At 38.1% G+C, this 18,344-nt stretch overlaps 1 protein-coding gene across 1 annotated transcript in view; it reads left to right on the plus strand.

Moving 5' to 3' along the window:
- Nucleotides 1–17,356, plus strand: part of LOC308263540 (fibroblast growth factor 12-like) — a gene marked incomplete at both ends in the record, with an annotated part of 50,368 nt that extends 33,012 nt beyond the window's left edge. The window contains one exon of the mRNA XM_080696548.1: nt 17,157–17,356. Within this exon, the coding sequence (XP_080552674.1) occupies nt 17,157–17,356 (200 nt within the window). The remainder of the gene's footprint in view (nt 1–17,156) is intronic.
- Nucleotides 17,357–18,344: the final 988 nt, after the last annotated feature.

The raw sequence follows: 18,344 nt of genomic DNA on the forward strand, positions 1-18,344 counted from the left end.
TAACATTAAAACTCATAATGTACCATTTGTTAAAGACAGGAGGCATAAGAAACATTGATGCTGGATTTATAAGACTTTGACTATTATAATCTGAGCTGTTATAAAAGAACTCTGCTTCTCACTTAAAATAGGTGGATCTTCTGGAGGAAATATAACAACAATTAAAATGCATAGTTGAGCTCAAAAGCAGAGAGGGGAAATCTTAGGTGCCAGAAATGAAGAGGGAATTTATATTCATAGAAAGGAGCAGGAAGTGATTTCATGTGCCTCAAAGAGAATTATCAGATCTACATAGGCATCAACATTGGCCCAGGGCTTAAACCTCATGCAGGCACAGGCCATGATCCCTTAAGCAGAGATCCAAATCAGAGATGATGCTCTTTTTGAATAAAGGTGATTGAGAAAAATTTTCCACCTGCCAAAAGAAATATATATATATATATATATATATATATACATATATACATATATATACATATATATATGGAAAGGAGTTCGATGCCCACCTTGAGTAGTGGGTGGAAAGTGTTGCCTGTGAGGAATTAGAAACCCAAACCTGGATCACTTCCCGGATGAGGTCCAGTATCAAACTCTCCTGTTGAGCTAGAATTTTAGCCTGAGAAGTTACATAAAAGCTTCTCTGCATCCAGGGAAATCCATAAAGTATCACAGGAGGCCAATGCAAAAACTTCATGTTGGGTTCACAGTCCAGGATAGCACAAAACAACTCCCTCTGGGAAAAATCTCCTAGTCTAATAACTGAAACCATACAAGGATATAAACCTTAGTAAAGGCGTATGAAACAGTAAATGAAAGACTGTTACCCTAATATTCTACATAGTAGGTAAATATGGAATAATTTTAAAATAGCATATTAAAAAGAATACTTTAAGTTGGGCCTGGTGGTGTATGCTTGCAATTGGGGCGGGGGGGGGGTGAGCCTGTAGAATTGCAGGTTCAAAGACAGCCTCAGCAGTTTAGTGAGGCTCTCAGCAACCTAGTGAGACCCTATTTCCAGATAAGAAATAAAATCGGTCTGAGGATATAGCTTAGAAGTAGTATATCCCCTGGGTTCAATAACTAGTACCACACACACAAAAATTAATATTTTAAATGTTTATTAACTAAAGAAGCAGAAATTACATGGCAAGAATAGGAGAGTATGGAAAAAGTAGACTTAAAAAATCTAAGAATAATTTGTAATAATTATTAGGATAGAAAAATCTATGCATGTATTCAAAAATAGGCTATGTACAATAGAAGAAAAATGAATTAAAAATTAAATAAGATAAATTACTCAGAGCGCCTCTCTGAGAGATTAATACATAGATGGAAAATATTGAATGAGATTTAAAGATCTATAGAGGATAGAGAAGCTACAACACGAATGTCATAAGAGTGCTGGAAAAGAAAAAGCGAGACAAGGCTAGACCAAAAATAACCAGAGAGAATTTGCAGAACTCAAACATTCATAGTACTTTTTCCCATCATAAAGTGTCTGAAAACAATCCACTCCTAGAAATGCCATTGTGAAGTTGCATTATGATAAAGGCAAAATAGCTCAAAAGTATCTAGAGATGTAATGGCAAATGTTGAGAAGCTTTTACAATTTGCAGACCTTTCTTATTGGATAGCAGGGAGGAGTCTGAGTCTGGGGGAATGAAAAAGATGGCAAACATGTTGGCAAAGCTATCATAATAACTAAAAAAATCTATGACAAGTCTTTCAGATATTTGAAAAGAAGCTGGATTTAAAAAAAATTCTAGAGCGTAATAGTAGTGAGTTGGTTTTGGAGTTTTTAAGGGGTTTGCACTCTTTTGAAGATAGATAGTGATAGCTATTACATTTAGACATAGCTAAGTTACAAATTTGTACTAAATAAAAAGGTGAATATTAAAATAGAAATAACTATAATTCTAAAGTCAAGATAAAGATAAATTATTGGATGGATAATAATTAAAAAAACAAACAGGCTGAATGAATATTTGGTAAAAGAAGGCAAGAAATGCATAACAATAAACAGAACACACACTAAGATGATAAAAATAAACAAGTCAGAGATTACAATTAATACAAAATAATTATAGTCACCTACTAAGGGACTTTCAGATCACATGAAAATTCAAAATCCAAATATATGACATTAATATAATGTTGAGTGAGATAAATCACTGAATGACATATGTGGTGTGATACTTTGTATGTAAAAATATGTAATGCATAAAATTGCATTATGTTTTTTTTGTGTGGATATATACAGAAGAAATAAAAGAACAAAAGTATAAACAGGAAGGCAGCATCCGAAATTCAGAAATAAAGTAGGCCTGGCTAGGAAAGTAATGAAATGAAATGAAGACTATAATGCTTTCATTTTGTAAAATGGTTTGATGCAATTATGGAGAATGCTAGTATTTGTTAATTTGGATGATGAGTGTATGGATATTTGAGAGGCATAGAGAATAGTAGTGTGCTGTGTGGGTTATGGAGATCACCACTGTCTGGGCTCAAATCCCCACAGCTCTTCTACTTAGGAAATGTGGGACCTTCAGGAGTCACTTCACTTCTTTGTGTCTTAGTCTCATCATCTATAAAATGAGAGAAAGATAAGAATACTAACTTCACAGAGCTCTTGCAAAGATTGAGTGAGTTCATGCTAAGCCTAAAAATTACTTTATAGTCCCAGGTTCAAGGGAAGCCTGTGGAGAGTTATCATCAATACTATGCATGCTTGAAATATTTCATGCTAAATAAGAACATTTAAAGAATGAAATAGGTAATGAATACATAAAACTACAACAAATCTGCAAAGTATAATAAAGTTAACCTTCACCAAAACATAAATGAAAATCACTGATCAAAATTCTTATATGACACATAAGAAATTTTAGAGCATCAATGTCTAATGAAAAAAACTCCCTGACCACCCATCCTAATTTGATGTCCCATTTATGACAATAAAGATAAAGATGATCCACGTGCAGATGGTCCACATGCAGGATGGGTTATGTGTAGAACACATTCTTTCAAAGAGCTTCTTATCATCAGAAAAGAAGCAGACTCTAAAATTAAACCAGTTTTTTATAGAACAAAGTACAAGCTTTTGAAACATCAAATAAGAAACAAACTTTTTTCTGATTCTGTAACACATAGATAAAATTCAATATATACATACATTTTAATGTTTGTTATCTCAAACAAACATATACCTTTTAAAATTGTTGAAAAAATCATGCCTTTTCTTAATAGCATGTGTCACAGATTATAAATGGGAAATTGTTCTCAATTTTTAAAATAGGCTATGGGTATTAACGTCTAGTTGTCCTCCTGATGGTTTGGGGGATTCATTAGCTGTTGATAGATAAATTACTACTTTATTCGACCCTCAAGTATGCATTTTTTGGAGTTGACCCTGGGGAAAATGGGTTTATTTGGCTTATCCCCTTTTCAGAAAAAAATTACTCAGCAACCCCCTGGCAATATTCCTTTATTTAAGTGAATAAACAGAAATATGCAGTGACAAATTTGCATTCTTTTATGTAACTGTATTTGGTTCTAGGGTTCTCCAGAAAATCTGAACTAAATCACCCACTTTGGAAATCTATGTTTGAGAGTATCACCTTGGCTCTTTTGTCTGAAACAGGCTCTTTTCTCCGCTCATGGGATCTTAGTGGATCATGGTTCCTCATGATCAGCCACAGTGGCACTTTTTTGTCCCTATGTTTTGCTTGACCCCAAGAGCCTTCCATAGTGCATCTGGGTTATGGTACACAATCTGCATTTACACCCCAAGTGTACTATCTACAGTTGATAAACATTTTCAGTTCTCAGCTGTGTGATGTAAAATAGAGAAATAAAGTAATATCATTGTAGCATGTGTAGATTATAACTTATTGCAATGTTAATCATCTTTATCGATTTGTAATAATGAAATATATACTCTATTAAAACATTTTTTCTCCATTTTCAACTCTAAATTACTGAAAATGTCATGTGTCTATTTCTAACTTTGAGTCACCAAACTACTCCAATACTCTCATTTTATAAATGAAACCTGAAGTACAGAGAGAAGGAACCAGTTCATTGAATAATGAATGTGTTCATTTTCTATTTTGTGTTAATAAGCTCTATGCTAAGGACTAGGTGTGTGTGTGTGTGTGTGTGTGTGTGTGTGTGTGTGTGTGTGTGTTTGTATTAGAGATTGAACCAAGGGTATTACACATACCAGGAAAGTGCTCTACACTGTGCTAAATCCTTAGTCTTCTTTAAAAGTTTTATTTTGCAACTGGGTCTTGCTAAGTTTCCCACATTGGTCTAAAATTTGAGATACTCTGCCTCAGCCTCTGGAGAAGCTGGGACTACAGGTGTGTGCTCCCATGACCAGGTAATGGGTCCATTCTGATGGATAAAACTAATATTACCTAACCATTATGGATGCTCTAGTGTAGAAGGCAGAATATATATTAAACAATAAATAGAAATATATATCTAATTATAAATTTGGATACGTGCTATGAAGAGGGAAAGAGTGTGCTCACAGAGAATATGAATATGGAGGCAAATTTAAATTAGGGGCTTAGGCAAGACCTCTACAAAGTGATATTTAAGTTGTGACTTGAATTTAGTTCAAGAATAAATCAGGCCAGGCAGAGGAAAATGCACACACATGTGCAAGGCTTCTAAGGTCTGCGCACAGAGAAGGCACATGTGCCTAGAGCTTAGTGAGCCAGGAAGAGAATAAACTGAGATGATGATGGGGTGGTAGGCAGGAGCCAGATGGTGTTAAGCTCTGCAGGCCATGCTAAGGGTTTGATGTTTTATTGTAAATGAAATGGAAAGCTATTAAAAGGCTTCAGCAGGAGAGTGGCATGAGCCAATTTATATTGTAAATTATTACTTGATTGTAGTGTGTTTTAGAAGGGAAGAGTGCTAAGAGCATTTGGTCACTGAGGAGGCTGTTGGCAGAATCAGGCCAGGAGGTAGCCTGGAAAAGGTGGCGGTGGTGGGGGTGAAGGGAGTCAACAGTGGGGATCAGCCCTCAGATGTCTAGATGCCTGTGACCCCTACATCCCACTGCACCCCATTGCCTGCCCTGAACTTGCCAGTGGATAAGTGGATAGATGCTATATTTACAGAGCTCTGAAGTGCCTTTTGCAGAAAGTATTATTTTCATTTGGACTGACTCTGGTTGATGACAAGTTTTTCTTGGTGGATGGCATAAGAAAAGAAGTAGATTGAAAAAAAAATCACATTTTATAATAGGATTTGGCTTGCAGGTAAGTTGGAATTGTGGTGAATGAAGGAATTCCACAGGCTTGCTACCTGGCAAAAAGATCTCTTCTGAGGTACAAGGCAGTTTGAGGACATTTCCAGCATTTGTGCAGCAACTCTGATATCAGGGGATTGTCGTGTCTCTGCGTGTCCAAATAATGTGTCCTATTTGTTTATTTCTGGCCAAAAGATGTGTCTGTGAAAAAGAGGCTTAAGGGTAACTGAGAAGGTTTTTCTATGCTGAGTGATGATGCTCTTATCATGGGAGACATTCTGTGTGTCTACCCTCCCCAACTCTCGCCCTTTTCTTTTGTACCAGGAGTTCAAAAGTCATGTTTTCAACCAGTTTAGCATTTATCACTTATTCCTGATTTTTTGCTTCATAGATTACTACAGTGTTTGTGGACTGATTGCTGTATGAGGAAGAAGAAAGGTATAACATAATATCAGACTTCTTCAAATGACATTTGATGATTAACATGAAGAAGAGGGATAGAACAAAAAGGATCTGACTTCATTCCTGGCTCTGGCATTTATTTATTAACTATGTGATTTAACCCCAATGTTTTAACTTCTGTAAACCTAATCTATAAAGAAAAACCCAACTGTAGTACTTACGAGAGAAAAATGCCTAGTATGGGGTAAGTACTTGGCATTTTACGACCATTGAGTGAAACTCAGGAAGATTTGCCCATTGTTATTCCCCTAACTGTGGGTCTTTCTATCCGAATTGATTCTGTCTAAAAGTGCAATCTACAATATAAAATGGTCACTTCCCATTACAGCACACTGTAATGTCTGTTCTTAATTCCTTAGAACAGCCTTCTGAAATAGATCCTAGTCATTCAAACGATTTTATAAGATGCAGAGTACATGTCTATGCGTGAAGAAATGAAAGTTTTCTAGATACCGAGAGACCAGATTGGGAGAAGGTCATGATACCCTGGGAAAGAATGAGAAATGAGAAATGATCTTCATTTTAACAGCCACAAAACAGAAAGGTTGTGGTGTGGCATATATATATGTATATATATATATATATATATATATATATATATATATATACATATATATATACATATATATATATATGAACACTGTGAGTTAAGACATGCTGCCCTGAGAGTTTCTCCTTTCTCTGGTATTTTGCTTCTTCATCTGTAAAGTGAACCTTGATTTTGATCCTCCTTGAATGGCTTTTACAGGTCAGAATCTTAAAATTCTTGGATTACTATTTTTTTAAATTATCTTGTGATCTGCATTCTCTCGCATCTCACATTCAGTCTTGAGTCGCCTGTGAAGCTATGTCTGTTCAGGTTTACATCTCCGGATGATCTTCTGAGAACGGTCAAGTAGTTGTGATCCAGTGAGGCTGACCAGAGTCAGGCTGCCCTCCAAGAAAAGAGACCCTCAACAAGGCAATAAAGCATTCAGCCTCCTGGGAAGGACCTCCTCTATCACCCACACCTTCCATGTTACTCTGCACTTAATGGCATTCCCTTGGAGCCAAGTGATGGATTTGGACTAGAGCAGGGAGAGCTTGTGCATAGCTTTACAATTGAAAAGAGAACACCAGATTGCCATTCTTTAAGAGCCTGAAACACAAGCATGCCTAGCCAATCAAGGCTGGTTCTCAGGCTGACTTTACCTCTACCCTCAGGCCACTGCCTCCCAGAGGCCCTTATTATGTATAACAGCTCCTCATGTGGCTCCTGTAAACACAGTGCCATCCCACTCCAATCCTGCCCTCACTATTGTTTCTCAGTTTGGCTTGCTGAAACACTGTCCTCATCCATTTCAGCCTCCAGTGTTTTTCTGTGGCCTAATGCAGTGGTTGCTGAAGTACAGAAGGCAAGGCAGCCTTTTGCATATGGAAAGAAATTATTCTAAGTTTTATTTGCATTTAGTATTGATCTCATTAAAAAGTGTTTACTCTGATTCATATACATATCATCTGCAGAGTAGTATGTATATGTGACTTATAAATAATAAATGTGTTATGGAGACTGTAGACTTCCTTCCTTCCTTCCTTCCTTCCTTCCTTCCTTCCTTCCTTCCTTCCTTCCTTCCTTCCATACTGGGGATTGAAACCCAGCCTTTTTTATTTTTTTGTTTTGAACAGGGTCTCAGGATGTTGCTGAGAGCCTTGCTACTTTGCTGAGATTGGCCTTGAACCTGCTTCCCTCCTGTCTTAGCCTCCCAAGTACTGGGATTATAGCCATGTACCACCACACCCAACCTGACTTAAAATTTTTTACAGATAGAAGCATATAATCAAAAAGTTTGTAGAGCATTGATTTTAAATGAGAAAGTAAAACATAGGTTCTTTGCTTATGATTTTGGCTTTGATTCAGGTCCCTCAAGTGCTCTATTCCCCTCCACCCACTGAGTACACTCTTTACTTCCTCACACCTCGATCCATTCATGTGTCTGCCCCATTCCTTTACATGCTAAGTGCATGCATCTTTCTGGGCTATTGCTCCTGTTACCACTGCTTCCAAGCAAAAATCCTCCCTCCTGCCTATTGTAGGCCATCTAAAATGGGACTTCCACTTCACAAGGCTTGGGTGAGTGCATCTTGTCTCAGAGCCCTCTATCCCAGGTAAAATTAGCACCGACACTTTGTGCTTTGGGTGGTGTTTTGTTTGTTCCTCTGTGACAGCGCTTTTCATGCTTGCTGCTGTAACCATTAGCTGTGTGTGTCTCCCTGACGAGGCCGTGGGTGCCTTCAAGGCAGGAATGGCATCTTACTCATCTTCGTACCCGGCACCTAGTGCCTGTCGGAAGTCAGTAAGTGCTGCTTGAGTTATTTTAAATTTTCATGAGCATGTTACAGGGAAGAATCTGAGAGGGAGGGGTCCACGTTATGAGAAACAAAATTGGCTTGCTACAAAAATCCCGTGTCTGTTGGCATTTTACATCTTAGCTTAGTTTTTCCTGCTTGGCTTCTGTCTTCCTCAGCGCAGACAGCTTCAATCAAACGGATTCTCTGGAAAAGATGCTTTTTCTTTCTGTTTAGCTTTGAGGAAGCATGAAGGTTAAGAATTGGCTGTTTCAAGGTCACTTGGTTCCTGTTGAAGTGTGAGGCAACCCAGTGCTTTGGAGACTGTGCAGTTTATGGAGGATGCTGCTGTGCTTGTCAGACTGTTCAGTGTGGAGGGAAAGATGGAGAGAAAAGCACTGAAGGCTGGAGGCATTGTATTAAAGGTTGTAAACAGTTCTTTCTTACCAATGAGAAGCTCTTCTGAAAGTCACAGGTGACAATGGAAAATCCCACATAGATCTTATTCATTCCTTGCCTTCAATGTAGGAACACTTCCTGCCTACCTAGTGCCTGGCACTGTGTTAGTTTCTGGGATGGAGTGACCAAAAATTCAAGGTTCCTGCCCTTGAACAGCTTGTAGTTCAGCTGGAGAGACAGAAGTGTAAGCAGGCAGCTGTAATAGAAGGTAGTGAGCCCTTTCCTGATTTATGCCCAAGGGAATCTGAAGACCAGTGATTAATTTTACTGCAGGGTGTCAGAGAAGACCCTGTGGAAAAAAGCTGGGATTATGTGTTGCAGACAAAAGGAATATCAGAAGCAAGAGTTCTAAGGCAAGGGTTGGAAAACTCTCTGGAAGAGCTCATTAGTAAATATTTTTAGCTTTGCAAACTATCTGGTCTCTGTTGTAAGTACTTATCTCTGTAGTAACAAGAAAGCAGCCAGGGGCAGTGTATGAATGAATGGGCTTGGCTGTGTTCCAATAAAACTTTATGAACAAAGTTGGCAACCATAGAGCTCGAGTTGTGGACTCCTGGCCTAGAGGAAGGAAGGGTCTTTGGAGAGCTTCTAATCTGATGGTTGCTAACTTTCCCGAGTATGAGGACACTTTATACATGCTCTCCTTGTGCCTGGAGTGTTCTTCTTTCAGATATTCTCAGTGGCTTCCTCTGGTTCTTCATTCAGGTGCTATGATTCATCTTTTAAACATTCTGTCCACAGTAGCATATTTATCTCCTTCGTGTGCTGGCCTTTTTATTTCTTTAATTTTAATCGCAGTACTTGTTTTATTTTTATTGTTTTGCTGCTGGGGATTGAGCCCAGGGACATTCTGCCTTCAAGCTATACCCCCAGTCCTTTTAAAACAGGGTTTTGTTGTTGCTGAGGGTCTCACTAAGTTGCTGAGGCTGGCCTTGAACCTGTGATCCTCCTGTCTCAGCTTCCCAAGTGCTGCTATTAGAGGTATATGCCATGCTACCTGGCTTTATCACAGTACCTATACTAAAACACTGTTATATTGTACTAATTTGTGATCTGTTTGTTTTCCATCTTTCATACTAAACTGTAAAAATTTGTGTTTTATTCTCTGTTAGATTCAGAGTTGAGCTGGAGCTGATTATGGTCATGTCTTCCCAGCTCCAGCTCCACACTCGGATGTCAAGTGGCAGCTTTAAATTAACCAAAATGGGAATATTTATACTGGCAATCAGACCCATGGAAACCAGGTTTGGGGTTTTCTTTCCTTTGAATGGGCAAAGTACCATACACTTTATTGTCCCTTGTACATAGAAGAATAAGTCTGGTGCTTAATAAATTTTTTAAAGCATGCCATTAGTATTGGTTGATTGAGAAAACAGATATGCCTACAGCCAAGGGCATGGAATTGTTAGCACTGAGTGTGTGATGGTGGTGGTGGTGGAGGGTTCATGCCCTCAGATAGGTAACTACAGGTTTTTGACTGATGCAGATGAGGACTTCTGGCAGCATGTGGCTCTTTAAGCCATACAGCAGATCCTCCAAGGCCAGGATGACATATCTCCAGCCTATGCTTTCAATTCTGCAAGGTGCTCCTTTAGATCTATTTGCTGCAGTCTACTGTGTGAATGAGGAGCCTGGGGCCTTCTTCTCCTTTACTAAATAGCATGCATCTTTAATGAATCCCGATAGCCCAGTATGGTTATTATTTTTGCAGTGTGTCCGAAAGTCCAGATATGTTCCATTCTTTTTTCAAATGCCTTACTGTATCCCATTTCTGATTCATCTGGGACTTCAATTTATGGGATGTAAATGTGTTCTCATCTATACCCTTCAGCTATGATTGGTTAAAAATATATTTTATTATGAATAATTTCTAGTCCCAATATTCTAATTTTAAAATATGCAGTAGTATAAGGGCCCAGAAGCACATGATAAGAATCACTCTTAACTGCCTCTTCAATCTCAGTTCCTTTAAGTGGACAATATTAAATCTTAATACAGAGGGCCCGTTTGTAAACCCAAGAGACTGATTAAAACAAACCATCGAACCACTCTCTGATCCATATTTAACATTTAAGAACTTTGCATTTCAGGCTTCCTAGTAAACTATCTTTTCAATTCCCTGTTGGAAGCACAAACTAAGGAAATAGAAAAGTGAAATCATATTTAGCAGGCCATCTGTTTTATCCCAAAGCTTTCTGTGACACCAGGACCCAGGACCCCAGAGAGGACCTTTCATCATCACTCAGAAAGCCTCAGTACTTGGGGGCATGTGCGTCCTTCACAGCTTCTCTGACCTGGAGTTTTTGGTTAGTTTCTTTCTTTCTTTCTTCTCCTTGCTGCTCTGTCCAGTGGTGGGAAACACTCTTCCCCTGGGCAACTTGTTCTCTCTTTGGAGAAAATTTACAGAAAGCTTTTTTTTTTTTTTTTTTTTAACCTCTTTCCTTATAACTTTTGCCCATCGGCCCTGGTTCTATCCTCATGGAGCCACTCAGCAAATTGGCTCCTTGCTGTGTCGGCCCCAGGATGTGGAGACAGCTCTCCTGCCCCCCTGGGTCCTCCCTTCTCTGGGCTGCATATCAGCTGTGCATTCAGCCATTCTTCATATGACAGTCCTTTGTATCCTCTTTATTTGTTTCTCTTTTCTCTGGATATGGTCCAGTTTTACCAGTGTCCTTCTTAAAGTGCCTGAGCAGTACTAGAGAGTGGTGAGGACCATAGCCTTCAGCTAGACCAGACTCTTCACTTATAGCTTTGGAACCTTGGGTAAATGATGTCACTTTTCTGAATATCAATAATCTCATCTGCAAACATGAGAAAAGATTTCCTCACACATTCAGTTTTGGGAGTAGTAAATAAAATCCTAATAAAATCATCAAGTCAGTGCTTAGTACCTAGGTGATGTGTTCAAAATATTCAATTGCTATGGAAGTGAGAATTATTAATTCTGTAGTGATGGCCTTTACTACAAAGTGTGCATTACTGTTATAGTTTCATTTTAGAATAGAGTTTTACAAGACAGGTGTGATGGGTCATGCTTGTAAACCCAGCATTTGGGAGGCTGAGACAGGAGGATCATGGTTTGAGGACGTTAGCTACTAATCGAGTAACTTGCAACTCAGTGAGACCCTGTTTCAAAATAAATAATAAAAAATAGGGCTAAGCTGGGCGTGGTGGCGCACGCTTGTAATCCCAGCATTCGGGAGGCTGAGACCCAGAGGATTACAGTTTCTAGACGGCCTCAGCTACTTAGTGAGGCTCTCTGCAACTCAGTGAGACCCGGTTTCAAAATAAAGAATAAAAAATAGGGCAGGGGGTATAGCTCGGAGGTCGAATGCCTCTGGGTTTCAACCCCAGTACCGCGAAAAAAAAATAGAGTTTTACATGGTGATCTTTTGCTAAGCTTTGGGTATAAATTTTGAATAAGCTGGCCCTAGCTAAATATATTCCAATTTTAGTGTCATATTATATATACACGTATTTACTGGGCAGTTTTCTATAACCTTTTCATCACCCTTACATTCTAATATATGATGCACCACTAGGTGCTCCTCCTCTTCTTCCTCTTTCTCCTCTGACTTCTTGTTTTTCATCCTCCTCACCAGTGTGTACAAGATAGAGATCATGTCTTCCCTGCTCTTTGGAGAGGAAAGAAAGATGCCTCTTCATTATATAGAAAATGAATCTTGTCCTAGATTATCGGTGTGTCTGCTAGGTGACTTCAGACTAAACATTTACTCTGAGCCTCAGTTTGTTTGTTGGTAGGTTGGATTTTTTTTTATCTTTGAAATTGATGGAGGACAGTGTTGGATTCCAAGGTTTTGTCCATTTCTAGAGTAAATTCTATTTTCTCTGATCTAGTATTCATTCTGAGATGAGTGGTCAGATCCCTGAGGTGGATTCTGTTCTGGTTTTCCATTGTGTACTTAGGTCACTGCTCTGCAGCACTACAAGTCAAGCCAGCAGGAATGTCTAGAAAGCTCCCACAGGTGTTGGATTTTCTGAGTGGCTGGGATTTTAAACTTTTTTGTTCAGATTACTTTGTTACTCTCAAGGGAAGCAGAGTTTAACATTGGATTTTTATCTGTCCTTATTTCTTCCTTCTCATTTGGTCTCTTTCAGGGTAAAGTTTTTTTCCTTTTATTTTTGGCTATGATTTTATTTTAATAACCTCTAACTTATAGTGGTTTTTAATTTACAGGGAAGTTAAGATAATATAATTTCCGTATACCTTATGCAATTTCACACACTAACATCTTACATTAGTATATTACATTTGTCATAATTGAGAATCAGTATTGATACATGATTAACTGACACCTACAGTTTTTTCAGATTTCCTTTGTGTATTACCTAATGTTCTTTTTTCAGTTCCAGGATCCCATCCAAGATACCTTATGTGTAGTTGTCATGTCTCCTTAGATTGCTCTGGTCTGTGACATTATCTTGGTTTCCTTTTCTTCCATGACCTTGACAGTTTTGAGGAGTGCTCATTGCATATTATATAGATATCATTTCATTGGCATTTGTCTGGTGTTCTCCTTAAAATTAGAGATTGGTTGTGTTTGTGAAGAAGATCATAGAGGTAAAGTGCTATCCTCATTCCATCACAACAAGGGCACATCTATCAGCAGGGTCTATGGCTCCCTATGCTAACCTGGCAATCTGGGTGAGGTAATGTTGGGCTTGTCAGGTTTCTCCACTGTAAAATTACACCTTCCCTTCTTTTCCCTCCCTTTCCATACTGTACTCTTTGGAAGGAAGCCAGCATGCACAGCCAATGGAAGTATTTCTCTATCCAGCCAATGGAAGCATTTCTCTACCCACATAGCTGTCCAAGGTGGTTGTTTTGACGGCTGTGGTCCTTTCTCCAAGCAGGTATTCAGGGACCCAGCCTTCTTTAGTTCTGTTGCCTGGACACCCCCTAGGGCTTTGTCATCTTAATCCAGACAGAATTAAGGAAAAGCGAATGTGGAGGAGAATGTTTGCTTTCAAAAGGGTTGGCCTGAAAATGGCACACATCACTTCCACTTGCATTCCATATGACAACCATTCATCTGCCAAGCCTAATTGCAAGGGAGGCTAGGACATATGGTCTAGCTGGGTGCCCAGGAAAAGGAGGAAATGGATTTGAGTTAAATGCTAGCAGTATTTGCCACACCACTTTAGAGCAGAAAAGGTAACAAACCAACCTCTCCTCCCCGCTGTCTCACAATATAGTCATCATTTCTTTAAGAGAACAGAAAAACTGTTAGAATCAGAAAGAGTAATATAAATTGAAAAAAATAGTTGAATAAATCACTTACTTCATTGACTAAATATAATGAATTTTACTGTGGGTCCATGAACATATGTTGAGACCAGGTACTCATATGTCAGCATTTGAGAACCTTTACCCTATATCCTATCTGTACCAGACTCTGCATTGTTCCCAGAATCTGCCTCTCTTCCTGGAATGCCTCCCTCTAGGTTTTGTGCTTAGGAAGATTAGATCTTCCTCTAGTGACAGATGAAGTGTCTGCCTAACTTGTTCTGTGGGCCATCATGCGGCTCTGCACCCTTCATTTAACAATGGCCCTTCTCTAATAACATACATATATATATATATATATATATATATATATATATATATATATATATATATGTTCTGTGCTTTAGACTGGGTGCTCCTTTGGGAAAAACAGGTTTATTTCATCCCTTATGTCCCTAAGCAGAGTCTGACAAATAGTGTGTGTGTGTGTGTGTGTGTGTGTGTGTGTGTGTGTGTGTGTGTTTTAACATGCCCAGGATGCAAAATGCTAGATACATTAAAAATAGTCTCATGTTTCTAGCCCCTTTCTTTACAATATTGTAAAACATTTTTTTCTCTCTTTATCTTAAAGGAGATACTCACTTATGCCAGCCAGCCTTCATGGAGGAGGTGATCTTGAGCTGAGCCTGGAAAGGTTGTTAGGATTGATAGATGGGAATGGTGTGCTGGCCCATCAGGCAGGCTACATGGCTTTCATTGACCCATCCTGGGTTCCAGGTATTTTTTTCAATGGAGAGTCAGGTCTCCCATAAAACTTCTATAGTGTAGGGCATTCGCTTGCATAAATCAACGCATAATTAAGACTTAGACTCTGCACTTCTGGCACGACTCTCAGCAGTGGGGGTTGGTATAAAAGTCTGGTGCTCATTAGCCTGAACGGGAGTTACCAACCTGAACTCTCAGAGTCCCATCAGGGGGATAGTTTCACCATGGCAAAAGAAGTGTTTAATTACAGGTACACAGAGAAGCCTGAAGAAAATAAACAATCATTTGCAGGCCTTAATGACTAAGCTGCCCTGCATTTTGTTACCAACAAAACATGACTTCTTCAAGTGACCCTAAGCTTATTAGAAGTAAAAGATGAATTAAGAGATGATTTTATCTTTCGTTATTTCTCTCACCTTTTCTCCTCTACTCTTAGTTCACTGTGTACATTAGTAGCTCAATCAGTTTTTGTGTTTTTTTTTTGCAGTACTGGGAATGGAACCCAGGGGCATTCTACCCCTGAGCTACACCCCCAGCTCTATTTTTTATTTTTTATTTTTGAAACAAGGTCTTACTGTGTTGCAAAGGGCCTCGTTAAGTAGGAGCTGAGGCTGTCTTTGAACCTCGATCCTCCTGTCTCAGTCTCCCAAATGCTGGGATTACAAGTGTGCACCACCATGCCTGGCTCAGTATTTTACTAAAACAGAAATTAAGGAACATAGTGTTTGCTCCAGAGGTGTTCCCTTCATCTAATTTATACTCTTTCCTTGATATTCACAGTAGAAATATTAGACCTTTATGTGGATTTATATTTTTGTGGGTCTTTTAGTTTATATCATCACATCATTATTTATTTGAAGTTCTTAATTATTAAAATTAGGTAGGGGTTATTTTTTTCTCATTATAGTGATAGAAAAATGGAGACCCAGCCCAAAGGTCCAATGACCTGCTTAGGACCCCTAAGGCAACTGGGGTTCAAAGCTGGTTCTTCTTACTCCAAATCTAGAGCTGACTGTGGGTGGGCTTGGGTGGGTCTGTGGAAGGAAAGCATTGGAGATGAATTCATTATTCCAATTCTGCTACCACTCAGAGCTGAAGATTCTAATGAGCTCAAAGTGAATAGAAACACATGAAAGGGACCTAAAGATCCTTTAGTTTAACTTCTGTATTTCTTTGATGAGGAAAACAAATCCTACAAATTAAGTAAGTTGAATTTAACACAAAAGGATAATAGAGAGCCTTTCAGCAGAATGCCCAATTTCCAGTTCAGTTCATATTTCACTATTCTTTTTCTGCATTCACAACTTTCTTGGCATCTCTTTCACTTCATCGAGCAGCTTTGAAGAAGACATGATGATACTGGCATTGTCTCATATTCTCCAGTATGTGTGATGAAGTGCAATGTGCAGAAACCCAAATGTAGACTTATATTAAGGGACAGGGCCATCTCCACAGTGCTAAGTACATTCAGCCCTTAACTAGAATTTCTTTTAGACCTAAACATTGATGAACCTATGCAGCATATAACATACCATGCTTATCATATAGCCTGACAGAAAAAAAGAAATTCATAGTAAACATCAATTGAATAAGTGGGCAAAAGATGAAATTGACAGTGTTTATCCTTCTAAGGATTCCATATTACTATGTCAGTAATCACATGATTTTTATCTTTGCTTTATTTTTTTTACCACCAGTAGTAGCACATTTTTTGCTTCATTTTTTAAATGAAATTTTAAAATGAATTTAATGAAAATTATTCCATGGAATTTAGGGTTATAAATGCAATGGAATAATTTTTGCCCCAAACTAGACAAAAGCTAGTGATGCAGTGGAGACTTAGATCCACCCTGGCAGCCAGTGTCTTCTATGAGAAAGCCTTAAATTATTAGCTGGCATACAAAAAATCCCAAAGACAGTATACAAAACTAGTTTGTAGATAATATAAAAGTTTGAAATACTTAAATCAGTATAAATGTATATGAACTTGGAGAAATTACTTTGCAGAACTGGGTTCCTCCTTGGTAAATGTTTAGTAAAGGTGAAATATGTTTTTCCATATATTTTCTGGTGATATCTTATGCCCTGAGAGGTTTGTTTCTGTCCATGGTTCTCAGCTAATCTATTCTTTCTGGTTGAAAATATCAAAGTTCCAAAACCCAGGAGTTTCTGATGGATAGTTGACAACCAGCAGAAATAGAATACATCCAGGGTCTGATTATGAATTACAGAATCCTAAAAAAAAATATAGTAGCATTTTGGCCCAAATGGTGACTGTGGCACAGGATCATAAACTTGGTGATATCTTGCAGCCAGGTGCCAGATGTGTGAGGGAGAGAATGTAACTCAGTTTTTTGCATTCCTCAGTATTTTGCTAATCATAATTAGCTTTTATTTATTTACATTTGATTTATTGCTGCTAAGTATTATGGTTCTGCTTCTTGAAGGGAATAAAAAGAATATATATATACATATATATATATATGTATATATATATATATATGTAGTTACTAAACTGACCCCATAAAATACTCATTTTAATTTATGCCAGGGTGTTTAATAATTTGCAAGTGTGCATTTCTATAAACAAAATTAAAATTAAAATTTGAGTAATTATTTCATTTTGTTTTTCAGAACCCCAGCTGAAAGGAATTGTGACAAGGTTATTCAGCCAGCAGGGATATTTCCTGCAGATGCACCCAGATGGGACCATTGATGGGACCAAGGACGAAAACAGCGACTACAGTAAGGAGCACTGGCTTCCTGCAATCCCATTACAAATCAAATGGATGCCCCCCCCACTGTACCTTACACATAAAACATGGCCAGGCTGACTTTTGAACAACTTAACTATTAAAGAAGTAGTATCTTTTCCTTATCCTCCTTGCTATGGATTTTCTGCACCAAAGGGGCAGTATGGGAGAAAGTTTATGTACGAAATGAGAAGATAGGAGGCTTGAAGGCATTGTAACTCATCAATAAGACGAGAATTTCTTCCCATTGCAAGGGTTTTTGTCAGGGCCATAGTGCTTGTCAGAACAATATAGACTTTCCAGCACAAGTTGGTGTTTAACTCCTGGATCTAATAATGAACAAGTAGAGCCAGTCGTGGTGGTGCACGCTTGTAATCCCAGCATTCAGGAGGCTGAGACTGGAGGATCACGGTTCTAAGACAGCCTCAGCTGCTTAGCAAGATCCTTTGCAACTCAGTAAGACCCTGTTTCAAAAATAAAAAGACTAAAAAAATAGGGCTGGGGTGTAGCTTGGAGGCACAATGCCCCTGGTTTCCATTACCAGTATCCCCAAAAAAGAAAGAAAGAAAGAGTAGTAATTTTAAGAACATATTTTCTAGCAGATAAAAACTATTTCACACACATATTATATGTTATTTCATTTTGGTAAAATGTCAAACTAAAAAAAATATATATTTACATATTGTCATGGTGTTTTTACAGCATATATAATTGTAAAAAGATAATAAGTACTGGTAGACTTGACATGGAATTTAAAAAATAGCTTTTGAATTAAAACTGCCCATTATTAAAAATTAATAACAATATTCCAAGAATTAGTTTTTAAGTAATTTAATTTTAGAGTTGTCAGGTTCGGTAATTAAATACAATCAAGGTATGACAGTGTATTTTCATTTAGAAAAATTTCAGATATAAGCTTTAAAGGCAAGAATGATCGTTTCTTTTTTTTTTTTTTTTTTTTTTGGTGGTACTGGGGTTCCTGGAAGCCCTTCTACCTCCGGGCTACACTCCCAGACCTATTTTTACATGTTTTTTTTTTTTTTTTTTTTAAATTTGGAAACAGGGTCTC

The sequence above is a fragment of the Muscardinus avellanarius genome, assembly GCF_963383645.1.
Source record: "Muscardinus avellanarius genome assembly, chromosome: 5".
NCBI classification, from domain to species: Eukaryota; Metazoa; Chordata; class Mammalia; order Rodentia; family Gliridae; genus Muscardinus; species Muscardinus avellanarius.